General features: G+C 29.2%; 1 protein-coding gene across 3 annotated transcripts in view; it reads right to left on the reverse strand.

The window, feature by feature from the left end:
- The window catches only part of LOC129958491 (tyrosine-protein phosphatase 10D-like), a 122990-nt gene that overhangs the window by 65038 nt on the left and 31863 nt on the right, over nt 1-26089 (reverse strand). For all 3 annotated transcript variants that reach the window (XM_056071001.1, XM_056071000.1, XM_056071003.1), the window contains exon 2: nt 11358-11555. In XM_056071001.1, the coding sequence (XP_055926976.1) occupies nt 11358-11426 (69 nt within the window). In that variant the 5' untranslated portion in view covers nt 11427-11555. The remainder of the gene's footprint in view (nt 1-11357; nt 11556-26089) is intronic.

Below are 26089 nucleotides of genomic sequence, written 5' to 3' on the forward strand. Positions count from 1 at the left end.
AATTAAGTCAAAGGAGCAATGAATTTAAAGGAAAAACAATACGTCTATGCTCAAGTGTGCTTTACCTTTTTATATCAACAGAGATATTAATACAAGGCGCAAATAGGATGTGCTAAATAGGAGATTAAATACATTGTAGGACAACAAGTTAAACCTATTTTAACTGGATGTCCTTTTTCAATCAAAAACAAATCACTCTTCAATCATCAGCCCATATGTCTGCATATTTCAGACAAGAAAGACATACTCATAAAATTTCCAGTTTTCTTCAAGCTAACATGAGACAAAGGGTTGCTCATCTGCAATTGCAGAGGCAGATTCACCCATAGAAAGAAATGTGAACTCATTTCAAATTCACTGAGACGAGTTATATTAGTCCAAATAGAATCAAACCCATCAAAAACTAGAAAGCATTTTTCCCCCGTTGCTGTTGGTTCCTTTAATAAAATGCTGTTCTCAGCAGGGTACCTATCAGATCCCGACGTGACCTTCGGCTTTTTCGATTACAAGTTGTGGAAGGGTCGAGAGAAAGGTCAGGTTCCCTGCTCGGCGGATTATAAGATGTTCCTTGCACTTTTAAAAAGGCCGAAGCGCACAATAATCGTGGTATATAAAAGATGGGGAGTAAGTTTGAAGGAGGGAGAGAGGATGACGAGTCCACCCTAAGTAACAAGGGTCGAGGACACATTTCCTTTCAAAAGCAATGCTAAAAAGGGGCGAACAATATTTTTTAGTTGAGTCTTCTGAGATTCGGTCTAATTAGGCTTTCAAGTGTGTAAAAGAATTTCACCTTTGATGGCAAAGTGATGTTTTTTTTTTTTTTTTTTTTTTTTTTTACACTTTTGACAGACAGAACTATGGCAATGCAAAGATTCGTAAAAGATTCGTAAGCGAAAAAAGGTGGGGGTAGCATATTACATAAAAAGACATTGAGTGCTTTCTTTTATATGAAGAAGTAAAAAGAAGGTGGAGTAAAGAAAACTTGGTTGTTTTGCTTTTACCAACTTTTTAAAAAATATATCGAAGAAAGAGGTTCTTTTCCATGCATTTTAACATTCAGAAACATTTTTTTTTCTTTTCATTTGGTTATTTCAAGAATTAAAAAAATAATTATTAACATAGTAATGCTATTTCAACAATTCAAATACTTATCTCATGTACATTTGGTATTGAAAAAGAGTGTAAGTAATAAATTCGACACATTAAAAAGAATTCGACACATAAAAAGAAAAAACGTTTTGCATCGACTTTTGAAAACATACTTTTTCCTAAAAAGACCCAATAAGAAAGAAATCGGTACTAAAAAGAAAAAATAAGAGCGTTTTTATGCTTTATAAAATTATAAGTCATAACAATGTTATCTAAGAAAATAATGGTAGAATTTTAAATCTCATTCATAGTGCTGTTAGCATGGATATAATCTTTGACAGAAATATTGAACTAACGGATATGTAAAATTATGTTGGATAATTCTACAATCATAAACTATTACTTAATATCATTTTAGACTTAAAAAAGTATATAATACATAGAAATTTCCATCTGTATGTTTGTATCTTTTATTTTGATTAAACAAGAACTTTTTCTATACATGCTTTCATGAAAAGTTATAAGCTTATCGTCACTACTTATCAAAATATCGTATATTAAATTTGCCAAAACATTTTATTTATACAAAACTGTTGTAATAGTTAGCAACATTTGTTTTCAAATCATTGCATGCTGTCAGAAAATACCAGTATTTCACTGCTGGTTCAAGCTGTCAGAACAAAATTTCAATGTTTCGTCGTAATTGTTTTCTGATTTAAGACATTTTTATATAATCGCGATTTGTTCATGAACAAAAATTTCATTTCGCTTTTAAGACAGCATTAAAAATAGTCTAATATTACTTTTCGATATTTTTTACAACAGATGAAGTTTTTGAAGCAGATAATTGATACAACAAAATAAAGATGGTTAGCAACATCGATTTTCAAATCATTGAATGCTGTCAGAAATGCCAGTATTTCACTGCTAGTTCAAACTGTCAGAAGAAAATTTCACACTTTTCGCAGTATTTGGCTTTTGACCTAAGACATTTTTATATAATCGTCATTTGTTCATGAGCAAAAATTTCATACCGCCCGAAAACAACATTAAAAATAGTTTAATATTACTTTTCGATACTTTACACTGCAAATGAAGTTTTTAATTGGCACAACAAAATCAAGATGCTATTTTTTTTTTCTTATTACTTTGTACTTAATTCTTATTTACTCAGATTAAGAATTTGAACTTCGACATAAATATTTAAAGTGAATAACTAAAAAGTTACTCAAATTTGAGAATCTCTTTAAAAAATTGAATGAAAATCAGAGCGCGCAACTCAATGTCCGTTATTTTAATTAAAAATGACAACAAATCTTCTCCATTATTTTTAGATGAACTTTCAATGGCAAAAGGCAGTTCTAAATGAAGCCATTGTTCGTTCGAAACAAGGTCGGTACGAAAAGAGTGACTGACCTCCACAAACAGCACGTTTTATTTAAAGGGAAGACGTTAATTAGATGCAAAAACCAAGTCTTTTCACTCTCTCTTTCCTTTCCTTTCCTTTCCTACTCCCCCATTTATTGGTTAAGATAACAGAAGTCAGCGCAATTCGCTTCAAAAACTTATAACTGTTTGCCATTGATTAGACAGCTTAAGCTATAAACACGAATCAATCTTCTTTTTCAATCATGAAGACAGAGGCATCCATTAAGTTACAATTCCAAAAGGATAGCAAGACTAGCGATTTCATAACGCTTAAACAAGATATTTATATTTCGATAGGATTGCAAATAGGAATATTTCGATAGGCAGAGAAATTTGTAAAAATATAGTATTTAATTTCTGATCCTCTCGATGAATATCATTTTACTTCTTAGTCAGAGAGCGCTCTAAATTGAGAATTTATTGTTATTTTGACCAATATATTAACCTAAAAAACACTTTGCAAATTTAAATATTCCCATGCAATTTTGTATTTTCAACTAAATCTTATTAATAACAATTTTCAATATTAAAAATTCTATAATTAGATGTCAGAGCCAGACTTGTGAGTGAACGGAAAGTGCTTAGCTCTCATACACCATGATTTATGAAAACTATAATAACAGGAGGTAGACACACTAAAGTTGCGTATAAATAAGAATTCACTTTATTTTAAAAGTATATGAGCCTATTTGCAAAAGTTGCGTATACATCATGACAAAATTTCGCATATGGAGACTTAAAAGATGATTCGGCATGAGAAAAGATCAGATTTCTGCGAAAATTATTAGATTACAGAAGTTTAAAAAAAATGAAATCACACCATAACTGAGGTGATATTTCTAATTCCTTCCGAAACCCAAAAGTCAGATATTGTATCTTAAAACGAAACATACAAATACCGACAGCGCAAACCAACTATTTTTTTTATGCGTAAAAATTATACTGAATCTGCTGCGTGGTATTTTATCGATGAAGTAACCTGTTTCCCTAGGTATATTTTCGCCAAATATTAACTTTATTTACTGAAAGGTTCATTGACCCTATCACAACAACTCCCCTTAGAGGACACATCGGTATCCGGAAGGGGCAGTATGTATGGAGATATTCGAAGTAGAACTGCTTTCTTTTTTTTTCCTCCCAAAGGTTAAGATTCAAGATCGTAGAACAGAAATCTTTTGGTATCAATATAAACGTATTTAATTATAAACGGTCTAAAGACCTCCAAATTCTGATCCTTCTTAATACAAATAAAAGTTTTGCATGCATATAAGCATATATGTATGTTCCACATCTCCTAAATTACTAAGCGGAATTCAACCAAATTTTGCACATTCATTATTTTAAGACAAGATAAAGAATATTGTCAACTTTAAAAAGTGCAAAAGTTAATTAAATATTTAACTAATCAGAAATTAATCGAAATTTTGCCGTTTTTCCGCAATAATTTCACAGCAAATTATCCTACAATAAATACTTTAACACTAATTTAAAATTCAAGATTTTATATTGACATCAGTTTGATTCCAATACAATTTTCATTAAATTTTTATCTTTTTTTTCAAAATTTAATTCATAATTGAATAGACGCAGACGATTTAGGAATAAGAAATTTTGCAAATACTCCATTGATGACAGCGATGAAACTCTGAACTCTACTACTACTTTACTTTTATTTTTTGATATTTTCAATTCCTTTTTTTTAAAAACATTTTTGGCAATGTTTTTTTATTGGTTTTAAAAGGCAAAATGCGAAATATTTGTAGTAATATTTTTTGTTATTCAAGAACAAGAATAAAAACTAATAGCTGTTGCCAGAACACATTAGCAGAATTCTGGAAGAACACCAAAATTTTAAAACAGGTGATTAACAATTTATATCAGGAACAATTCTTGATTTGGTAATAGAGAAAAAATGAGTAATCTGCGGTTTATAAAAATCGTCTGGTTCAGCTGATATTCTCATTTTAATTAAAAAAACATTTCAGACGACAAAAAAGATTTCGTGTATTATAATATTTTATACAAAAATAGTTTTTACATTGAAAGTATTCAACATGAAATTATTTTAATTCTGGATAATGCCCGGTACATTAACAAATATACTCTCAAAAATATTCCATATTCCTGATATAATTAATGATAATTTTTCACAAGTAGAAAATGTGAAGGCCGATTGGATAGAAACAGAAGGAGGGGGATTATTTTATTGGACTATATTTTGTTAAAAGTTGTAATAACACCTGAAAAAGGAGTTCAAAACAATAAAGAAGGGAAGAAAAAAGAATCAAACTAAAAAAAATTACTAACTGGCTATCATTATCAGTTTTGTTATTATCATGCAGAGCGTATATATTTTATCAGGACAGTTTATAAAATTTATCCAAAATCTGCATATTTGTTTGAATAAAATTATAGAAAACTAAGCTTGAAGTTATCATAAAGTATCCAATTTTTTAAAGTTATGATATCATACAAGGAAGCATTTTAAGCAAATAAAAGAGAGCCAAGATTACAAGCATAAGTCATCATAATCATTCACTTTGTTGATTAATAAATTATGATTAATGTAAATACATCTCATCAGTCAGGAGAAACATAAACAACTACGCATGCACTACTTAAACCACAGACTGGATGTTTTGAATGGATTTTATTTCAGTGGTGGCAAAAGTCTAAAAAGATGCATGATTCTCCAGTAATTTTTAACAAGTTAAATACTACTTCAGAGAAATAAATTTAATATAAGAACAAAAATGCAAATAAGTAAAATTTTTTGGTAAAATAACGTCAGTAAATTTCACATTTAATAGAAAAATCTTAAAATATTCTATGTTCAGGTGAGACTGGGAAAAGCGATTAGAACAAAAAAAAAAAAATTTTAATGCATTGATCAGGCATCTGGAGTTTAGCCGAACTATTCCGAATTTTAACTCTTTGTCCAGGATTAAAAAACATTCCAGATTTGTCGGACTACGAATGAAATAAATCGTATTATCTCGCTCTTTATACACTAGTAAACTAGTCGCCTTCGGCCGTTAGCTCGATGATCGGAATAAAGAGATGCTAAAATTTTCTATTAAATATTTTAAGTAGTTTGCTCTTCGTGGCTTCTTCAGCTAAATATTTTAAACTACAAATTTCTATAAAAATGTAACACGTATTATTTTAAAAGCCTTACACAGCTCTATTCATTGTGCAATGCATCTCTCTAATTTTCTGACATCTAACCTAAAATTCCAAATTTAATTTGCAAAATGGAATCGGTTAGACTTCAACTAATATATATAAAAAAAATTCTAGCTGAAAGTAAACATTTTTATTTAAAATATAAGAACAGAAAGTTGTATTATTCAGAATCTATATTTACTATAAAATATTTCATAATATGTGTAATAATTTAGATAATTATTTAATAAAAACTTCTCTGATTCAAAAAAAAAAAATTAATGCAAAACAAAAAAAAATCAATTTTTAAACGATACGAAAAATATATTTTTATACATCCAATTATATTACATTAAAGAGCAACAATGTTTAAAAAACAGAGGCACTTCAAAAGAATTTTCAAAAATCCCACGGCTGAAAAATAAAAGTCAAACCTGTGAAGTTAAACTTTAATTATAGGTATAAAAAAAATTCCAAAATTTTATTAAAAGCATGCATTATACTGAAACTTCAACACGGAAAAATACGTCAAATCTTGATATCTTTTAATCAACAGCAAAGGAAAAAAAAAAAAAAAAAAAAGACAAGATGAAATATTAACAGCAACAATGAAAAAATTTGAGTTGCATTAAAACAAGGAAATATATCGCAGCAAAATACTTCGAAAATAATTTTAAACGTCAGTTAAAAAAAAAAAAAAAAAAAAAAAAAAAAGAAATATACAGCAAAAAAAATTAATATCACCGAACAGATAGCTTTTTGAAATTGAAGATGATGTAAAAATCGCCTTTGTGTTGCGATATTTCTCGAAGCTATCGCGGAAAAACTCCAAAATTTCGATTAATTGTGAAGTAATTAAATTCTAAGTAAAATTTAAAAAAAATCGTTTGGACATTTGAATTTTCCAAAGTGTATATATGCTAGGTTTGGTAGTTAGTTCTAAGTAAACGAACTGGTCTTTAGAATGCCAATACATACGTCTTTATTATTAATAGAGATAGTTCATATTATTAAAAGAAAAAAAAAACTAGATATAAGTGTTGCAAGCTTATAATTAGAGTTACATATTTCTGAGGAATTCTCATCCCAAAATTGTGAAAATATACGGACTATAATAGCTCTAAAATGACAATGCAGATCAACTAGCCAGAAGGAAAAACAGTAAAAATTATACCAAAATGTATTATTTATGTTTAATCACCCATTCCTGTTTGTTTTGAGTTTTTTATGTTAATTAACTAGTTCCTTGTGTTTGAATTTTGTCATTTATATAGATATTTTTCTGGTTATTTACTTTAAAATTTACTTTTTGAACATTTTGCTTTTGTTAAAGAAATATTAAAAATATTTCCCATTCTCGATATTTTATTAATTAGATTTACACAGAAAAAAAACTACAATGGAAAGTTGGAAAACAACACTGGAAACTGAACGAGTCATACGCTCTATTGGGAGCATAAAAATTGGAAATACAACGAAATCGAAACTAGACCACGGATCATTTTTAATCATTCAGAAATCTTTGGTTATTTTTTTGAATATGGATGAAGATTTAAAAAGCGCTCGTAGGTATAACCCGTTTTGAGGACAGTCGGTGAGTGATTAAATTTCATCACGTTCCTCCTGTAACACAATTTCTACTTTAAATTAAAACTAGTTTTTGAAAAACAAATCAGTTGATGTTTGAAACTGACAAGATGTAATTACACTCATCTATACATTTTTAATCACGTAGAAGTCTACTTTTGCTCGACGGGTTTTCGAAACGGTAAATAACGAAGTAAATGGAACTTCTACGTCCATAATCATTAAAAAAATTTAAAAACTCTAAGATGTCGGACAAAGTAGTACTTTCAGAAAGAATATATTAATACACAATGTAAGGGAATGCTAAATGATCTTAATAAAGTGCTAAGATTCTTAATTTAATTCGTATAAAAGTTTACTTCAGTTAAATTAATTTAGGCTTAATTAAATCATTTCACTATTTTGAACGCATACTTGATTTTAAACCGAAGTAAGAAAACGAGGACAACACCCAAGTCGGATCGCAGCTCTTAAAACTGCCATATCATTCCAACAAGATGACGTTTAATCCTCACTAGGGTCATATACGTATAAAGGATTTTAGGTAAAATTAGATATTGAATCTGGGATTTTCCAATTTCATAGCTAAGATTTACCCCACTAGGTTACTGCAGACAAATCTTATTGTAAAAAGAAATAAAGCCACAAGCCACGTGTTTGGAAAAGGCAAAAGAATTTTTGGGTCTTAAAACTGGCAGCATAATTTTAAAGTGTCATTTTTCATTTCAATGAATATAAACAATTAAGAAAATCTTAATTGAAATATTTTAATTAAAAAATAAACTAATAGCTAAAAGTATATATAAAATTCTATTTAATTAGCAGAGTTGCAGCTGAAATGTGGGGAAAAAATTCCTTGTGTTTTCCCCATATGTACATGCAGTATAAGAGGAAAGTAAGCACTCATATGTTAATTATAATAAAATAACAAACCCTCCCCCTCTCCCCCCCCCCAGTTTTCATCAGTGGAAAAAACAAAGAAAAGTATGAAATAACTGAACATTATCTGAAATATTATATATTAAATGAATTTTTGTATTTACATATAAAAAAACAACTCATTTTTACTTATTGCTTAGAATTTAACAAGATAAAATTCAGTGTCAATTGGAAAAAAAATATTGATCACCTATCTCATGATCACTAATTTAAAGTCACGCAAAATTAAGGACTCGGTGAAACACAAAAAACATAAAACACAAAATAACATTCTTGTTATCATAATACAAACCATTTAATAATTACTTTAAAAAAAACATTACAAAACTTATAAAGTTTACAAAATTTATAAAGATTCAAATCTCTTGAAATCGGAACATTTAAGGCACCTCCACGAAAGTGAATGGCCTCATACGCAGGTTTTTAAACCAATTAAAGAATGTTCTTTCAAGTTTCCAACAAGCAATACTAAATCAACTTTCCATAGCCGCATTACCATGTAGCAATACAAGAATTATTTTTACGACTTTCCAAAAATCAACAAATTTTTTGGACATCAAAATACTAGAATAGAAATCATCTAAATGAATTTCTTTAATAAATTGATCAAGCTGCTCTTTGTATTCACTTTTTAATTTTTTTAGGAAAATTTCAAATTGGATCTTTGCACGTTCTGAACAATGCAATGGAAAGTTGTACTTTCGAATAAAATAGAAAAAAAGTTGAATCAATCATTCGTTTTTCACAAAAAGATGCATTGTTTTTCAATACACGCAGGTTTAAACAAGATGCAGCTTTAAAATCAGCAAAAGTTTTGGACATGCAAGCGAATATTTTTTTGGTAGTATTTTTCTCAAATATAAAACACTCTACTAAAAAGCGCGTTTTTTTAAGGTTCAGTAACCCCACGAGTATTTAAATAGCTTGTATTCCAATTTCGGTATTTTATTTTCTCAAACTTGGAAATTGGATTGAACTATGCAAAAGAAAAGGTGCTAAGTAAAAAAGCGACGAGCTTCTGCGGTTTAATGATGTTTTGTTTTTGAAGCAATGGTAAAGATTTTTTTTTTATTGTTGCAATTTCTAAACAGACTGGTATTTTTTTAAAAGAAAAAAAAACTAAGAAATTTAAAATTCCCTGTGTTTTCCCGATTTTTAGGAAAATTTCACAATTCCCTGCATTTTCCTGTCTTCTAAATAATTTTTAAATTCCCTGCATTTTTCTGATTTTCCCTGTGCCGGTGTAACCCTGATTAGTACTTAATTTTCATTTAATTTGCTAATCTTATCATCTCAGATAGGATATATAGGAAAAATTTACTAATAAAAATAAAATTTTAAATCGAATGATAAGTGGCCGATACAAGATCGATTATCGGAAATTGTGACTGAAAACAATTTTAATATCAGATGTCAATTAACACGATATTACAATGGCAGTTATTTCAATTTAAAGGAAAATAGACTTCGTATATTACTGAAAATCTTATCTTCATATCTTAACACGATGTAGGCAACAAATACGTCTACTGCAATGTTGGGAGGTCAGATCTGCGAATTTTTGCATCATAAGTCAAACACGACTTCCGCACTGAATTTGCGTTGGTAGTAATGCTTTGAGAGCAGGAAATGTATACCCGTGAACTTTAGGTCGATCGTATTCAAGAACACCCTGAAATACGATGAAGATGAAGCAGGCTTTGATGGGGTAGAGCTATTAATGATATCATGAATCATGTAGTGACAACAGACGCTAAAGAAAATGGTGTAATCGGATAATTGAATGACATTTGTTTTCGAACAGATAGAAATCTAAAAAAAAGAGTGTTTTGTCGCTTCAAAACTGGCGTTTCTCTTAACAAAGATGAATTCACAAATTTCTATTTACAGGTTAAAATGTTCCATATACTAGATATGACGCACATTTATTGAAAGATCGTTGGAAATTCTTTATTTAAGCTCAAGAAATTAAGTTCTTACGAGAATCGATGAAGTTCATCTCTTTAAAGAAGTCTTAACAGAAAAAGTATTTTTATTCAACGTTCCTTCTATTTCAGATCTAAAAAATTAAAATCAACTTGAAGTATTTAAGAAAAAAAAACAAAAAAAACTCGAAAATTAAAAACAATTTAATGAATTTCAGTCAAGTTTATGCTGTTTAATTAACTAACGCACTAAAAAATATGAAATAATCATATTTACTACTTAATTAATAAAAAAAAATATTTTAACAAATAACCTTTTACAATTTACGGCATAATAAATATAGTATATTGTGATAAAATGCTACATTTACATTAATATGGAACCGTATTTTAAAATTACGTGTTCGTCCCAAAATAGCACTTGTGTTGCTTCAAAACGAAACATAAATAATATAAATTAAAACTCAATAACTGAAGTCCTGAAGGCTCATGTTCAAATCCAGAAAATTATCCATGTTGCTTATATTTATAGAAAAAAATCCTCAAAATAATTTATTCTATTCAAAAAATTATTTTATTTCATTAAAATAATGAAAGTGATTAGGCTTTCCAGCTTCAAATCGGAATATTTTTAAGAGGAAGATGAAAACAGTCTCGGCTTTACATCAGAACATGCTAATTTTCTTAAATAAATCAATTTTTATTTTACGCGTAGTAAATATAAGGAAGAATATATTGTATATTCATTTTTAGAGAGAATAACTTATTTAAAAGTAAAAAATTGTTTACTGTAGCAGGACCTTTTATATAAAATAGGCGCAATTTCGGAACAAATTTGGGCAGTTCTTCAATCCAAGATAAAATCTACTATGGGAATTGGACAGTCCCAAAAAATCTAAAATATCGAGTGACATTATTGATTGCGTTAAGGAATGTTTAAAATTTACTTATCAATATAAGTGCTATTATGTTTTTTAAATATATTTTCATCATTAGCCTACAATCAAGAATATAATGCAAAATTTAAGCTAATAGTTTAGAATATAATTTCCCAAGGGGAGATAGAACATTCAGTGAAATCTATAGCAGGTTCTAGAGGCGTTTGGCATGATTAACAATCATAAAAGAATCGAGAAAAGGTTGGGAACCCTGGTTTAGAATAAAAAACAGGAAGAAGAAAGAAACAAAATACAAACATAATTATATATATAATAAAAAACTTACCAATATTAAGTTGTAGACAAGGAAGACACATAGACGCAGCACCAAAAAAGCATCCACATATTTGCCCATTTGGGTGAAAACAAAATATCACTGGAAACCACTAAAATCCTAAGAAGCACCGCTATCCATACTATTCAAAGTGGCTGGACAACAGCAGGACATCATCTTGCCGTGAAGTTCATTCCGTAAATGCGGAATCTGGAACAAGAAAATGCCCTTAATTATACGTTCATTGTCTTGCGACAACACAACAGAATCAATTCAAGACGTGTGTGAACGGAATCCATTTGGAATCACTCCTGACCTATTTCTCAAGTTCCATCAATACGGTTTTGATTTGCGACAGATTTGTTTTGCTTCTCAACTAAGAGCGGTGAAAATCAGCTTACCTTGGTGGATCAAAACATCACTGAGTGAATAAATCATTTTCGTGGGATTCGTGAAAACAGAAATCCTATTAGTTTTTAAATGTCGTTTGGTGTCATAGTTCTACGATAATAGTTCTACTTTTTTTCAAAACATTACACGAATAGCAGCTGCGTTTTTTTTTAAAGCGATATGTAACTGAAAGCTACAATTAAAAATGAAAATATTTACTTAGAGAGATTAGAAACAGATTTTGATTGAAAATACCTAAACTATTATCAGCATTGAAATACAATAACAGTGAGTCGCTAACATAAATGACATGTGTTATTGCATGAAAAATGAAAATCTGGTTTTTGAGCAAAAATTAAGTTGCCCTCTGATTCAATTTTTATTTATTTATTTATTTAAGAATATACTCACTTACAGTGTTAAAAGGTACAAAATAAACATTAAAGAATGTTGTGACAATAAACATTTTATCTTAAAAAATCAAGGTTTCCAGAATTTTTTTAATAAAATTCATATAAAGAGAATTTAAATATGAAATGAAATTCCGCAAACATATTCTGAAACAGGGTTGCTGTCTTTGAAAGTTCAGTGTGACAAAATAAATACAGATGAGTGTGTCAACGCAATCATTTAAATGACTGATGACTTAAAGACCAAAATAAAAGAAATATCTCTTCGAGATTTCAAACTACGAATATCAGACATATTAAGCAGATATATACCGAGAAAAAATTATGAATCATATCATTTTGTAAAATGAATAGCGAATAAATTTAGCTCATATTTGCTCAAGAATTAAAAAAAAAATTAATAGTACGGATGCCAAATCAGACTATACATTCAACTTTTGAACGAATAAGACCAAAATAAAAAATAAAAAAAGTTTTTTATACAATTTTTAACACATCTAATGCTATCAGAAGTCAATTTACAAATCATTTACTAATAAATCAGAGAAAAAATGAAACAAAAATATTTATTAGATAAGAATATTTTTTTGTTTTTAACATAATGTTGTAAATGTTTTCTATAACTTAATTTCTGCCATATAATGCCATAAATAATCGAAATCTTTTGGCGAAAGAACAACATTTATATAAAATCGCAGCAGCGTAAAGAGCTTCAAATAAGCAGCAAACCAAGACATTCAGAAAATTTTAAGATACAACAAAATCCATTAACGTAGAAAAAAAACAGTAAGGGCTCCTCTATATAATATATATATTATTTAAAAATTAATGCTTCCAAAACTATTTTTTTTTTTATTTCTTACCAAATCATGCAAAATTAGAAAGAAAATAACCAGACATAAAAGCATATTTGACATTGCCAGACATATGCTTTTATAGCTTTGATAAAGATTAAAATTAAATATATAATTAAATGTGAATGCGATGCTGTATTTCAGATTTGCCGTTTATGAAAGTCTTCTGGATGATATTCCAGTTTTTATATTAATCATTAATTTCGCATCCTCTATTAATTTAGGACTGGAAATTAAGATACCTTCTTTTACAGATTAAAATTTATCAGAAATAATTGTAAAATCATAAATCGAATTAGATGTACATCCTGTGCTTATGTCATTCTAAAATGGGGTTAGCCTCGCCCTTTTCTTTCTATTTTACATGCATTTATACATCAGTAAATACCGAATTCTCACTATCATTCATTTCTCTATAAATAAAAGTAAATAAGGTTTACAAAATATTTGGATACATAAATTTATATTTACTGTCTATTTTGTCCCTCATTTTCCGGACTTATGCTAATACAAGATATTTTCTTAGTTTAAAACCCCCAATTTTTTATAATAATCAATTAAATAGATTTCATGCACCTACGAATGCCATCTAATGTGACAAAATTTCGTAGGAAATCATTCTGCATCATAATTATCATAATGATTCGTCTGCACAGGGTGTTTTAAAATAGCGTAAACAAAATGGTAGGCAAGTTGAAGTTACAGAAACAAAAATCATTATATTTATATGAGGTATTAGTTTTGTGAGCTTATTTTTATGAGGTTATGTACGAGCATATGCGGTTAGCTAAGCAAGCTTGTTTGAGCTTTTACAAATTCCTCGAAATCCTCATTAACAATATGGAACTTTTCACGTACTATGAACGGGTTAATACGCATCTTATGTTTAATAAGAAGATGTATCAAATAGGCAGCAGCATGATATATCAATACGCATCTGGGAGAATTTGAAGTATGTTATATGATGAAACGTGTTGCAGAGTTTCTGGTGAAATGTTGAGTTCCTGTTGCACCACTGTTTTTTCACATAATTATTTTGGGGCGGAAATATATTGTAACTAAAATACTATTAATCGATTTTTTCACCGTAAACTTGCATTATATACAGGTTTTAAGGACGTTTGATGTCTTTTGATGTTTGCAACCTTATATCTTTTGTGTAAATTGTCTTTTTACTATGTCAGTGCTATTTTGAATCACTCTGTATATATATATAAGTCAAGCTGCCATATATGTGTCTACAGCTGCGGATACTAAGATATATTCTTCTACTCAAAGCTCTCGATGTATAATTTCAGAAAATGCAAATGTAAGTATCTGCAAATGAAAATGGTTAATTGCCGCATATTCAAAAACAAGCTGTCATTGAAAAATGAGCATCATGCAACAATTATGAATTCGCCCGAGGAATATTATCATAGAAAAATCTTTCTCCAATTCGCTTTAATAAGAGAGATTAGCACAAATAACAGTAATTCAAAACACAATATTTAATAGTAAAGCGTTCCAATTGGTAACAATAGACACAGACTTTTTGATATGCAATTAAGTTCAGTTTTTTTAAGTTCATAGAGTCAAAAACAAGCTTTAGTCGAAAAATAATTATCATGCAACAATTATAAATTCGCCCGATGAAGAATATTATAATTAAAAGAAGCCTTTCTCTATTTCGCATTAATAAGACATATTAGCACAAATAACAGTAATTCAAAACACAGTATTTAATAGTAAAGCGTTCCAATTGGTAACAATAGACACAGACTTTTTGATATGCAATTAAGTTCAGTTTTTTTAAGTTCATAGAGTCAAAAACAAGCTTTAGTCGAAAAATAATTATCATGCAACAATTATAAATTTGCTCGAAGAAGAATATTATAATTAAAAGAAGCCTTTCTCCATTTCGCATTAATGAGAGATATTAGCACAAATAACAGTAATTCAAAACACAGTATTTAATAGTAAAGCGTTCCAATTGGTAACAATAGACACAGACTTTTTGATATGCAATTAAGTTCAGTTTTTTTAAGTTCATAGAGTCAAAAACAAGCTTTAGTCGAAAAATAATTATCATGCAACAATTATAAATTCGCCCGATGAAGAATATTATAATTAAATGAAGCCTTGCTCCCTTTCGCATTAATGAGAGATATTAGCACAAATAACAGTAATTCAAAACACAGTATTTAATAGTAAAGCGTTCCAATTGGTAACAATAGACACAGACTTTTTGATATGCAATTAAGTTCAGTTTTTTTAAGTTCATAGAGTCAAAAACAAGCTTTAGTCGAAAAATAATTATCATGCAACAATTATAAATTCGCTCGAAGAAGAATATTATAATTAAAAGAAGCCTTTCTCCATTTCGCATTAATGAGAGATATTAGCACAAATAACAGTAATTCAAAACACAGTATTTAATAGTAAAGCGTTCCAATTGGTAACAATAGACACAGACTTTTTGATATGCAATTAAGTTCAGTTTTTTTTAAGTTCATAGAGTCAAAAACAAGCTTTAGTCAAAAAATAATTATCATGCAACAATTATAAATTCGCCCGATGAAGAATATTATAATTAAATGAAGCCTTGCTCCCTTTCGCATTAATGAGAGATATTAGCACAAATAACAGTAATTCAAAACACAGTATTTAATAGTAAAGCGTTCCAATTGGTAACAATAGACACAGACTTTTTGATATGCAATTAAGTTCAGTTTTTTTTAAGTTCATAGAGTCAAAAACAAGCTTTAGTCAAAAAATAATTATCATGCAACAATTATAAATTCGCCCGATGAAGAATATTATAATTAAATGAAGCCTTGCTCCCTTTCGCATTAATGAGAGATATTAGCACAAATAACAGTAATTCAAAACACAATATTTAATAGTAAAGCGTTCCAATTGGTAACAATAGACACAGACTTTTTGATATGCAATTAAGTTCAGTTTTTTTAAGTTCATAGAGTCAAAAACAAGCTTTAGTCGAAAAATAATTATCATGCAACAATTATAAATTCGCCCGATGAAGAATATTATAATTAAATGAAGCCTTGCTCCCTTTCGCATTAATGAGAGATATTAGCACAAATAACAGTAATTCAAAACACAGTATTTAATAGTAAAGCGTTCCAATTGGTAACAATAGACACAGACTTTTTGATATGCAATTAAGTTCAGTTTTTTTAAGTTCATAGAGTCAAAAACAAGCTTTAGTCGAAAAATAATTATCATGCAACAATTATAAATTCGCTCGAAGAAGAATATTATAATTAAAAGAAGCCTTTCTCCATTTCGCATTAATGAGAGATATTAGCACAAATAACAGTAATTCAAAACACAGTATTTAATAGTAAAGCGTTCCAATTGGTAACAATAGACACAGACTTTTTGATATGCAATTAAGTTCAGTTTTTTTTAAGTTCATAGAGTCAAAAACAAGCTTTAGTCGAAAAATAATTATCATGCAACAATTATAAATTCGCCCGATGAAGAATATTATAATTAAAAGAAGCCTTTCTCTATTTCGCATTAATAAGACATATTAGCACAAATAACAGTAATTCAAAACACAGTATTTAATAGTAAAGCGTTCCAATTGGTAACAATAGACACAGACTTTTTGATATGCAATTAAGTTCAGTTTTTTTAAGTTCATAGAGTCAAAAACAAGCTTTAGTCGAAAAATAATTATCATGCAACAATTATAAATTTGCTCGAAGAAGAATATTATAATTAAAAGAAGCCTTTCTCCATTTCGCATTAATGAGAGATATTAGCACAAATAACAGTAATTCAAAACACAGTATTTAATAGTAAAGCGTTCCAATTGGTAACAATAGACACAGACTTTTTGATATGCAATTAAGTTCAGTTTTTTTAAGTTCATAGAGTCAAAAACAAGCTTTAGTCGAAAAATAATTATCATGCAACAATTATAAATTCGCCCGATGAAGAATATTATAATTAAATGAAGCCTTGCTCCCTTTCGCATTAATGAGAGATATTAGCACAAATAACAGTAATTCAAAACACAGTATTTAATAGTAAAGCGTTCCAATTGGTAACAATAGACACAGACTTTTTGATATGCAATTAAGTTCAGTTTTTTTAAATTCATAGAGTCAAAAACAAGCTTTAGTCGAAAAATAATTATCATGCAACAATTATAAATTCGCTCGAAGAAGAATATTATAATTAAAAGAAGCCTTTCTCCATTTCGCATTAATGAGAGATATTAGCACAAATAACAGTAATTCAAAACACAGTATTTAATAGTAAAGCGTTCCAATTGGTAACAATAGACACAGACTTTTTGATATGCAATTAAGTTCAGTTTTTTTTAAGTTCATAGAGTCAAAAACAAGCTTTAGTCAAAAAATAATTATCATGCAACAATTATAAATTCGCCCGATGAAGAATATTATAATTAAATGAAGCCTTGCTCCCTTTCGCATTAATGAGAGATATTAGCACAAATAACAGTAATTCAAAACACAGTATTTAATAGTAAAGCGTTCCAATTGGTAACAATAGACACAGACTTTTTGATATGCAATTAAGTTCAGTTTTTTTTAAGTTCATAGAGTCAAAAACAAGCTTTAGTCAAAAAATAATTATCATGCAACAATTATAAATTCGCCCGATGAAGAATATTATAATTAAATGAAGCCTTGCTCCCTTTCGCATTAATGAGAGATATTAGCACAAATAACAGTAATTCAAAACACAATATTTAATAGTAAAGCGTTCCAATTGGTAACAATAGACACAGACTTTTTGATATGCAATTAAGTTCAGTTTTTTTAAGTTCATAGAGTCAAAAACAAGCTTTAGTCGAAAAATAATTATCATGCAACAATTATAAATTCGCCCGATGAAGAATATTATAATTAAATGAAGCCTTGCTCCCTTTCGCATTAATGAGAGATATTAGCACAAATAACAGTAATTCAAAACACAGTATTTAATAGTAAAGCGTTCCAATTGGTAACAATAGACACAGACTTTTTGATATGCAATTAAGTTCAGTTTTTTTAAGTTCATAGAGTCAAAAACAAGCTTTAGTCGAAAAATAATTATCATGCAACAATTATAAATTCGCTCGAAGAAGAATATTATAATTAAAAGAAGCCTTTCTCCATTTCGCATTAATGAGAGATATTAGCACAAATAACAGTAATTCAAAACACAGTATTTAATAGTAAAGCGTTCCAATTGGTAACAATAGACACAGACTTTTTGATATGCAATTAAGTTCAGTTTTTTTTAAGTTCATAGAGTCAAAAACAAGCTTTAGTCGAAAAATAATTATCATGCAACAATTATAAATTCGCCCGATGAAGAATATTATAATTAAAAGAAGCCTTTCTCTATTTCGCATTAATAAGACATATTAGCACAAATAACAGTAATTCAAAACACAGTATTTAATAGTAAAGCGTTCCAATTGGTAACAATAGACACAGACTTTTTGATATGCAATTAAGTTCAGTTTTTTTTTAAGTTCATAGAGTCAAAAACAAGCTTTAGTCAAAAAATAATTATCATGCAACAATTATAAATTCGCCCGATGAAGAATATTATAATTAAATGAAGCCTTGCTCCCTTTCGCATTAATGAGAGATATTAGCACAAATAACAGTAATTCAAAACACAGTATTTAATAGTAGAGCGTTCCAATTGGTAACAATAGACACAGACTTTTTGATATGCAATTAAGTTCAGTTTTTTTAAGTTCATAGAGTCAAAAACAAGCTTTAGTCGAAAAATAATTATCATGCAACAATTATAAATTCGCTCGAAGAAGAATATTATAATTAAAAGAAGCCTTTCTCCATTTCGCATTAATGAGAGATATTAGCACAAATAACAGTAATTCAAAACACAGTATTTAATAGTAAAGCGTTCCAATTGGTAACAATAGAGATAGACTTTGCTATGCAACTAAGCTGTTTTAAGTTCAGAGAGTCTACAGGATTAAAAAACTAGTCATCAATTTATTTAGTTGAATAAATCAAAAGAAGCCTAAAGAAGTCCACAACCTCAACGACCACCATCCATTACCCACGTTTAATTGGAACACTCACCGCACAATTTTATCTAATTCTAGCAAATAGACCGAGAAAACATGGAGTTCAGTATTTGTTTCGCAAAAAAAAAAAAAAAAAAAGAGTCGAATGGCTTAAAATAAATATTTTTGCATGAATTATGCAGCTCTTTAAATCCAAACCGGAGTGTATCGTTAAACACACAGCATCAATTAAGGGGGAATTCAAGCAAATCGAAATCCCAAGAATGAAATTGGAGGAAAGAAATTAGTATTCAGGTGAAAACAATGGAAAATGACTGGCGAGTACAAAGAAAAGAAAACCATTATTAGCCAGTAATTGTACAGTAATCAAACAATTTTGTTATTAATTTACAAAAATCCGGACAAATGACATAAATTATTTAGCAAGAAGGAAGTTAGAAACGATAGTCTTAAACAGAAAAAACGCATAGCAGGTTTCTTAGAATTTAAAAGTTGTACGCGTGCGCGCGTACACACACACGAAAGTTTTAACAAGCACTCTTTTAATAGCGCGTTAATAAAAAACAATTTTTCATCTTAAATATTTTCTACTTTTTCAACATTTAATTTGCATTTCACAATTGTGAATACATAAAATCTTGAAATCATTTTTTTTTCTGAAATTCACGAACACCCGTATGGAACAAAAATTTAATTAAATTAATCGTTTAAATGGTAATTCAGTTCTGAAAATATTAAAGCATAATGTCATCGATAATATCCCATGGCACGCGTACACAAACACACACACAAACTTTAACAAACACTCTTTTATTAGCGCGTTTAAAAAAAAGAAGAAAGAAACGGAATATTTTTTCATCTTAAGTATCTTCTACTTTTTATGCATTTAATTTGAAATTCACAATTGTGAATACATAAAATCTTGAAATCATTTTTTTTTTCTGAAATTCACGAACACCCGTATGGAACAAAAATTTAATTAAATTAATAATTTAATTGATAATTAAATTCTGAAAATATTAAAATGTAATGTCATCGAAGATATCCAAATGTTTAAAATTTTAAAACTCCACAGTATCAGGAAGTGTGTAAAAAAATCGATTATACAGGGTGTTTCATAAATGATGGGAGTAACTTTAAGGAGTGATAGTACACATCAAGACGAGTAATAGTAAATAGGAAACCAAGTGTCCCAAACGTCTTCCGAAGGAGATAGGCGCCATCAAAGTTTAGGGCCTTAAATTTAAATTGATGATAAAAAACGGGAAAATGGATCGATTCATTTGCGGTTTTCGCCAAAATCATTCTTTAAATTAGTATTTTCTTAAAAAAAATTTTTAAAGACAAAGTTTAAAAAATGCCGATAGAGGGCGCTGTAGACTTTGGAGTACCGAACAACTACTTTTTACCAGTATTTTTTTTTATTTTGTTAAATGTATACTAAAGCTTAGACTTTAATTTAAATTTTGAGCGCAAAATTGAAACCATCGGGAGCGGTTAAGTGGCGCAAATTTAACCGCGTTCAGGGGGTTAAATTTTAAACGCTTGTATCTAATGAGCAAAATAATAAATGATGAAGCAAACTTTAACAGGTGATAGTAAAACATCAAAACAAACAAAATGTTAGTGTATAAAAAAACAGTATTTTTTAAATTTAATTAAAAAGAGAAATTTAAACTTTTATACAGTAATATATCACTAATTAAACAAAGAAATTTTAAATTCATGAAAAGTATTTAAAGATTCTGATGAAGATACAACAACATTTAGTGGCAAGCTTTCTAGTTAGGTATAAAATAAACATGAGCTGAACCGATAATCATCACTTCAACTTGCTTAAAAGACTAAATCATTATACAGGGTGTTTATAAAGTCCCGGACCCATTTTGATGTTTAATAACTCATAAAATAATAAAAATAGATTAAAATTAATAACATAAATGGTTAAATAGACTCAAAAAGTTTCATGACCCTTGTCAATGAACTTCCACGTGTGCCCCCTTTCGTCGCACGGAGAATATCAAGTCGATAGTCAATTTCACGCCAGGTAGCGACAAGCATGTCGGCATCCACAGAGCCATTTGCGCACATTATGGCGATTAACAATGCCAGAAACATGAAAGGATGCTTCATCGGAGAACATTATGCTCTTCAGAAAATCAGCAGCATCTTCTATCCTCCTTAGCATATCTGTTGCAAAGGCATCCTCCTAGGCCTATCGTTCGGTTCCAAAACTTGAAGAATTTGAACTTTGTATGCATGCAGTCTTAATTTTTTCTTAATAACCTTGTACACCGTCGAAATTGACATATCCAATTCTGTTGCCGCTGATCTCACAGATATTCTAGGATTGTGTAAAAATGTCTCTCTGACACGCTCAACATCAAAATTACTTGTGCAAGGACGTCTGGAACGTTTCTTATCTTCGATACTTCCAATTTCTAGAAAATTCTTTTTCCACCGCAAGATGCTGTTTTTGGATGGAGGATGTTTTTGATAAATTCTTCTGAAATTTCTCTGTGCTTGCACTATCGATTTCATTTCTATGAACCACCATAAAATCTGTGCTTTATCTTGTGGTGTACGCATTCTCCTTAATATCCACTCGAATAAAACATCACATACAAAAGTACTACATAGAACAAACACATCAAAAGTAAACATAACATTGCAATAGTTGCCAAAAACAAAAGAGAGAAAAATGCAATTAATAAGCAGACAATATTTAGAAAAGTACAGATATTTAGACTGGAAAATGAAATTATCTGAAAATAACCACACGTGCAGATGATATTTACAAAAGTAAAAATATTCAAACCTGAAAAGGAAAATATATGAGTTATTCCATCAATAAATGCCATAAGTTTGTTTATATCTTTATTATTTTACGAGTTATTAAGCATCAAAATGGGTCCGGGACTTTATAAACACCCTGTATATAAAGTTAGATTTTTTTTTTTATCTGGTACTGAATTTTATGAGAATTCTCGTTGATAGGGCAAAAAAATTCGTGACTTTTCATGACTGTCGTGATGAGTATACATCATGATTCACTAAAGAACACGTGTTCTTCAATTGCGATTCTTTTTTAAGACAAAAGAGAATTTCACGATACCAAATATGCATCAACATTTCCATATAAGTACCATTTATTACCAAATTGCTATTTAGTTTTACTGCAGTGAGGTTATTTAATGATAAAAATACTATTTAAGCATTGAAAGATAATAAAAAGTCTGCTAAAATTAATTTTACTGAAAAATTCACAAAGAAATCTTATTCTTCAGCGAATCTGCATGATTATATATAACGACTATCATGAAAAAATCGTGAATTCTTTCCTGCTACCACTAAGATTTTTCTCAAAATTCAGGACCGAATAAAAAAATTTTATGTCTAAAATATTTATTATTAAAATAGTTAAATTGATAGGTTTTAGCTTTAAATTTTTTAATTAATTCCATATTTTAAAGAAAACTTATCAATATTTATTCCTTTAAGATTTGAGGATTTATAATTCGTCAGAAAAGCAAGCAGATTTTGCCTGTTCGTTGTACGTTAATTCATTATTGAATTTTATTCACTAATTTGAAAGTCTGATTGTATGCACTTTGTTAATGTGAATTAATTCAATTTTTTCTGGTTATTCTCTAGAATTTTCATTCTAGAAAATAACCAGAGACAATCAGCTGGAGTGGTCGCCCTAAAACTTTATCGCATACATTCTAATAAAGGTGTTATCTAAAAGAAAGCCTTGTATAGTACTGGCATACAACAGTTACAAAATATTAACCTTTGGCGTGAATCTAGCATTTTTACTGAATCTATCGTGTCATCCTTGGCGAGTTACTTGGCGATTAATCCCTGGCATGATGTTAATAGTATCGGAAAATCAAATTTGTATTTTAGATATGTTTTTCTCTACCGACTGAAGCAAAAATTTCACACCGAACTACAATTGTAATCACAAAATCACATACCAAAATTGATATATTTGCGCCTTTGAGTATCGCGTTTACAAAAGTACGGACCGACAGACGGTCAATCCTTAGTTGGATTTGTCTGAAAATTTGATAGGTGTCTAGACTATAGATGTTAATTCTGTATATTGAATTTTATTTATCTAGCTCTCTTACTTTTTGTAGTTACCTCATTAAATTATATTCGAGCCGTCAGCCAGATAGACTTCCTCTGAGCAGATTTTGCCCCAAATTTGATAGAAATGTAGAAATTTGGTATAAAAACCGCATAGGTCAAAAACTTGGAAAGTCGTCAAAATCACGAGTTCCAATTTTTTTGACGGTTACTATACTTTCGCTATACTACGTATACGAGAAAAAAAATGGTCTATAATTTGAATAAAATCGTTTACTGATGAATTTGTTAAACATCATAGTTGGACAAAAAAATACAGAAGAGTTCTGACATAAAATTTTGCTTGAATTAAAAATAAAATATTTTAACAGCGTGCGGATAATATAAGAATAGATCAGCAAGACTTGGACTAAAAATTGTAAGTCCTGTTACAGCAGTTTCTTTTTATTTAACGATAAATAATCATTCAAAGTTGAGATAGTAGCAAACATGGACAGTTTTCATATCAAAGATTATAAAAAGAATTTTGTATCAGAAACAATTTTCACTGACCAAACAAAGCTATTAATCATCTTTCAATAATTGAAAAGGAAAGATGCGAAAAATAACTACAAAAAAATTAAAGATTTTCAATATATATGATTTACTAAAACTAAATGCTTTTTGTATACTTTCTGCAGATTAACAACTGGTTCGGAATTAAAATGCAGATACATACATATATCTATTTGGCAGAATGGCTAAAATATTAACTTCCAAATCCGCATGAGAACATACATCTACATAATTTAACATTTTAACAAACGTTACTAAGCTGTTAATAAGCTAATACTAATTGTTTTACATCAACGAGTTGAATCGACAATTATTATGTAAACAAAAATTAAAGGTTTCCCATATATATGGTTTACTAAAACTAGATGTTTTTCGTATACTATCTGCAGATTAACAACTATTTAGGAATTAAAACGCACATATGTCTATTTGACAAAAGGATTATGAGTTAAAATGCAATCTTTTAAACTTGCATGACAATATACGTCTACGTAATTTAAAATTTTAACAAGCGTTACTAAGCTGAGATTTACTAATTGTTTTACATTAACTAGTCGAATCGGTAAATATTGTGACAGTAAATTATGTATCCGCAACTGCTTGGTAAACTAAGTTAGCTGTCTTGTGTATTTCTGACAGGAAACAACAAATAAGAGGACCTTAAAAGCTGGCTTGCCCCAAGGGTAATTAATCAAAATTAGTTCGTCAAGCAATATACTAAGATTTATCATTTGGAAGCCTGAGAGAAAAAAAGAGGGCGGAATTTGACCTCGTACGTGGGGATCCATTGCACTTAGTTTACGGCAAGCGTGCTCATACTAGAGTTTACATTCAAAGGCAGTAGTGGTACTAAGGATGTTATCTAAAAATGAGAAAAACCTACTTTCGTATGCCACAAGAAATTATTTATATTTCATGCTGTTAAATGGCGACATATTTACCACTTTCAGGAATTTCGATTCGACTGAATACAGCGCACATCACAGCTACAAATTTTTCAACAGATTCGCGGAAGTTAACTCAGAGGGTGCTTCGATTAATTAACCATAATTGCAAGTTTCACTTGAAAAATTTACTAAATACCGATTCTATATATCTTTTTTTTTTTTTTTTTTTTTGCTGCTTGCAAAATAGGAAAGGAATACAAGAAATCTGAAATTTCTCTTGCGAATAAAATGATTATTTCAATTGATATGTGAAACGTAGATTTAATCCTTTGCTCACAACTAGGGATTGCAATACCGGTATACCGGGATACCGAATACCGGTATTTTGAGCCATTTGTACAATTTTGTAATACCGGTATTCACAAGTTTAAATACCGGTTTTTCGGTATTTACTTGAAATTTTTAAAATTGTCTCCACTATATGTTCAGGTATCGCTAACATAGCAAAATAGTATACGTTTTTGTTTTTATGTCTCCATAACGGGCTAAATTAATTATCTAATTAATGGCTTAATTAATTGCTTAAATCTAAATTAGCGAAACATGGATTATCCCTGAAAGAAAATATTGTATCCATAACGACTGATGGGGCAACAATTATGAAAAAAGTTGGAAAGTTGATTGGTGCAAATCAGCAGTTGTGCTATGCACATGGAATTCAATTAGGAGTAATAGATGTGTTATACCAAAAAGATAACGAACAGGAGAATCCAAATATTGTGGATATAGAAATTTCGGATTCCAACTTTGAAAAGAGTAAGAGTGAGAGTGGTATTGACAATGAAGATAATGACAATGTAATTGTTGAAGAAGATATTGCTAATGAGGATGAAATATTAACCTATCAAGAATTGCTTCCTATAATTTATAAAGTTCAAAAAATTGTTAAGATATCTAAACGTTCCCCTATAAAAAGAGTATATTACTAAAATATATACTAACTGAAAATAAAACAGAATATATGTTAATATTAGATTCTAAAACACGTTGGAACAGTTTACTCCTAATGATGGAACGATTTTTGAAACTAGGAAATCCAATCAATAAGGCAATAATCGACTTAAACCTGTAAATTAATTTTTCAGATAGTGAATTCGACCTAATATCCAGAACTGTTTCAGCTCTACTTCCAATAAAACTGACTATTGAGGCATTATGTCGGAGAGATTTTAATTTATTAACAGCTAAGGCAACTGCAGTCACTGAAAGAACAGCACACATCATTATCTGAAGAATTATATATTACATTGAAAAATCTCACAGAAGAAAGGCATACCGAAATAGGAAATGTCTTATGGTATTTACATAATTATAATGATTTTAAAAATGAAAATGAAAAAGAAGAAAAGAAAATAACCAATTTAAATCTGATTAAGTTTAGAGTAAATTTTCTTAAAATTTTTTACCCACAAACCTATCCACATTCGGAAGAATTCGGTTCAATTATCGAAGATTATGATGTCAC

The sequence above is a fragment of the Argiope bruennichi genome, chromosome X1, assembly GCF_947563725.1.
Source record: "Argiope bruennichi chromosome X1, qqArgBrue1.1, whole genome shotgun sequence".
Classification (NCBI taxonomy): domain Eukaryota; kingdom Metazoa; phylum Arthropoda; class Arachnida; order Araneae; family Araneidae; genus Argiope; species Argiope bruennichi.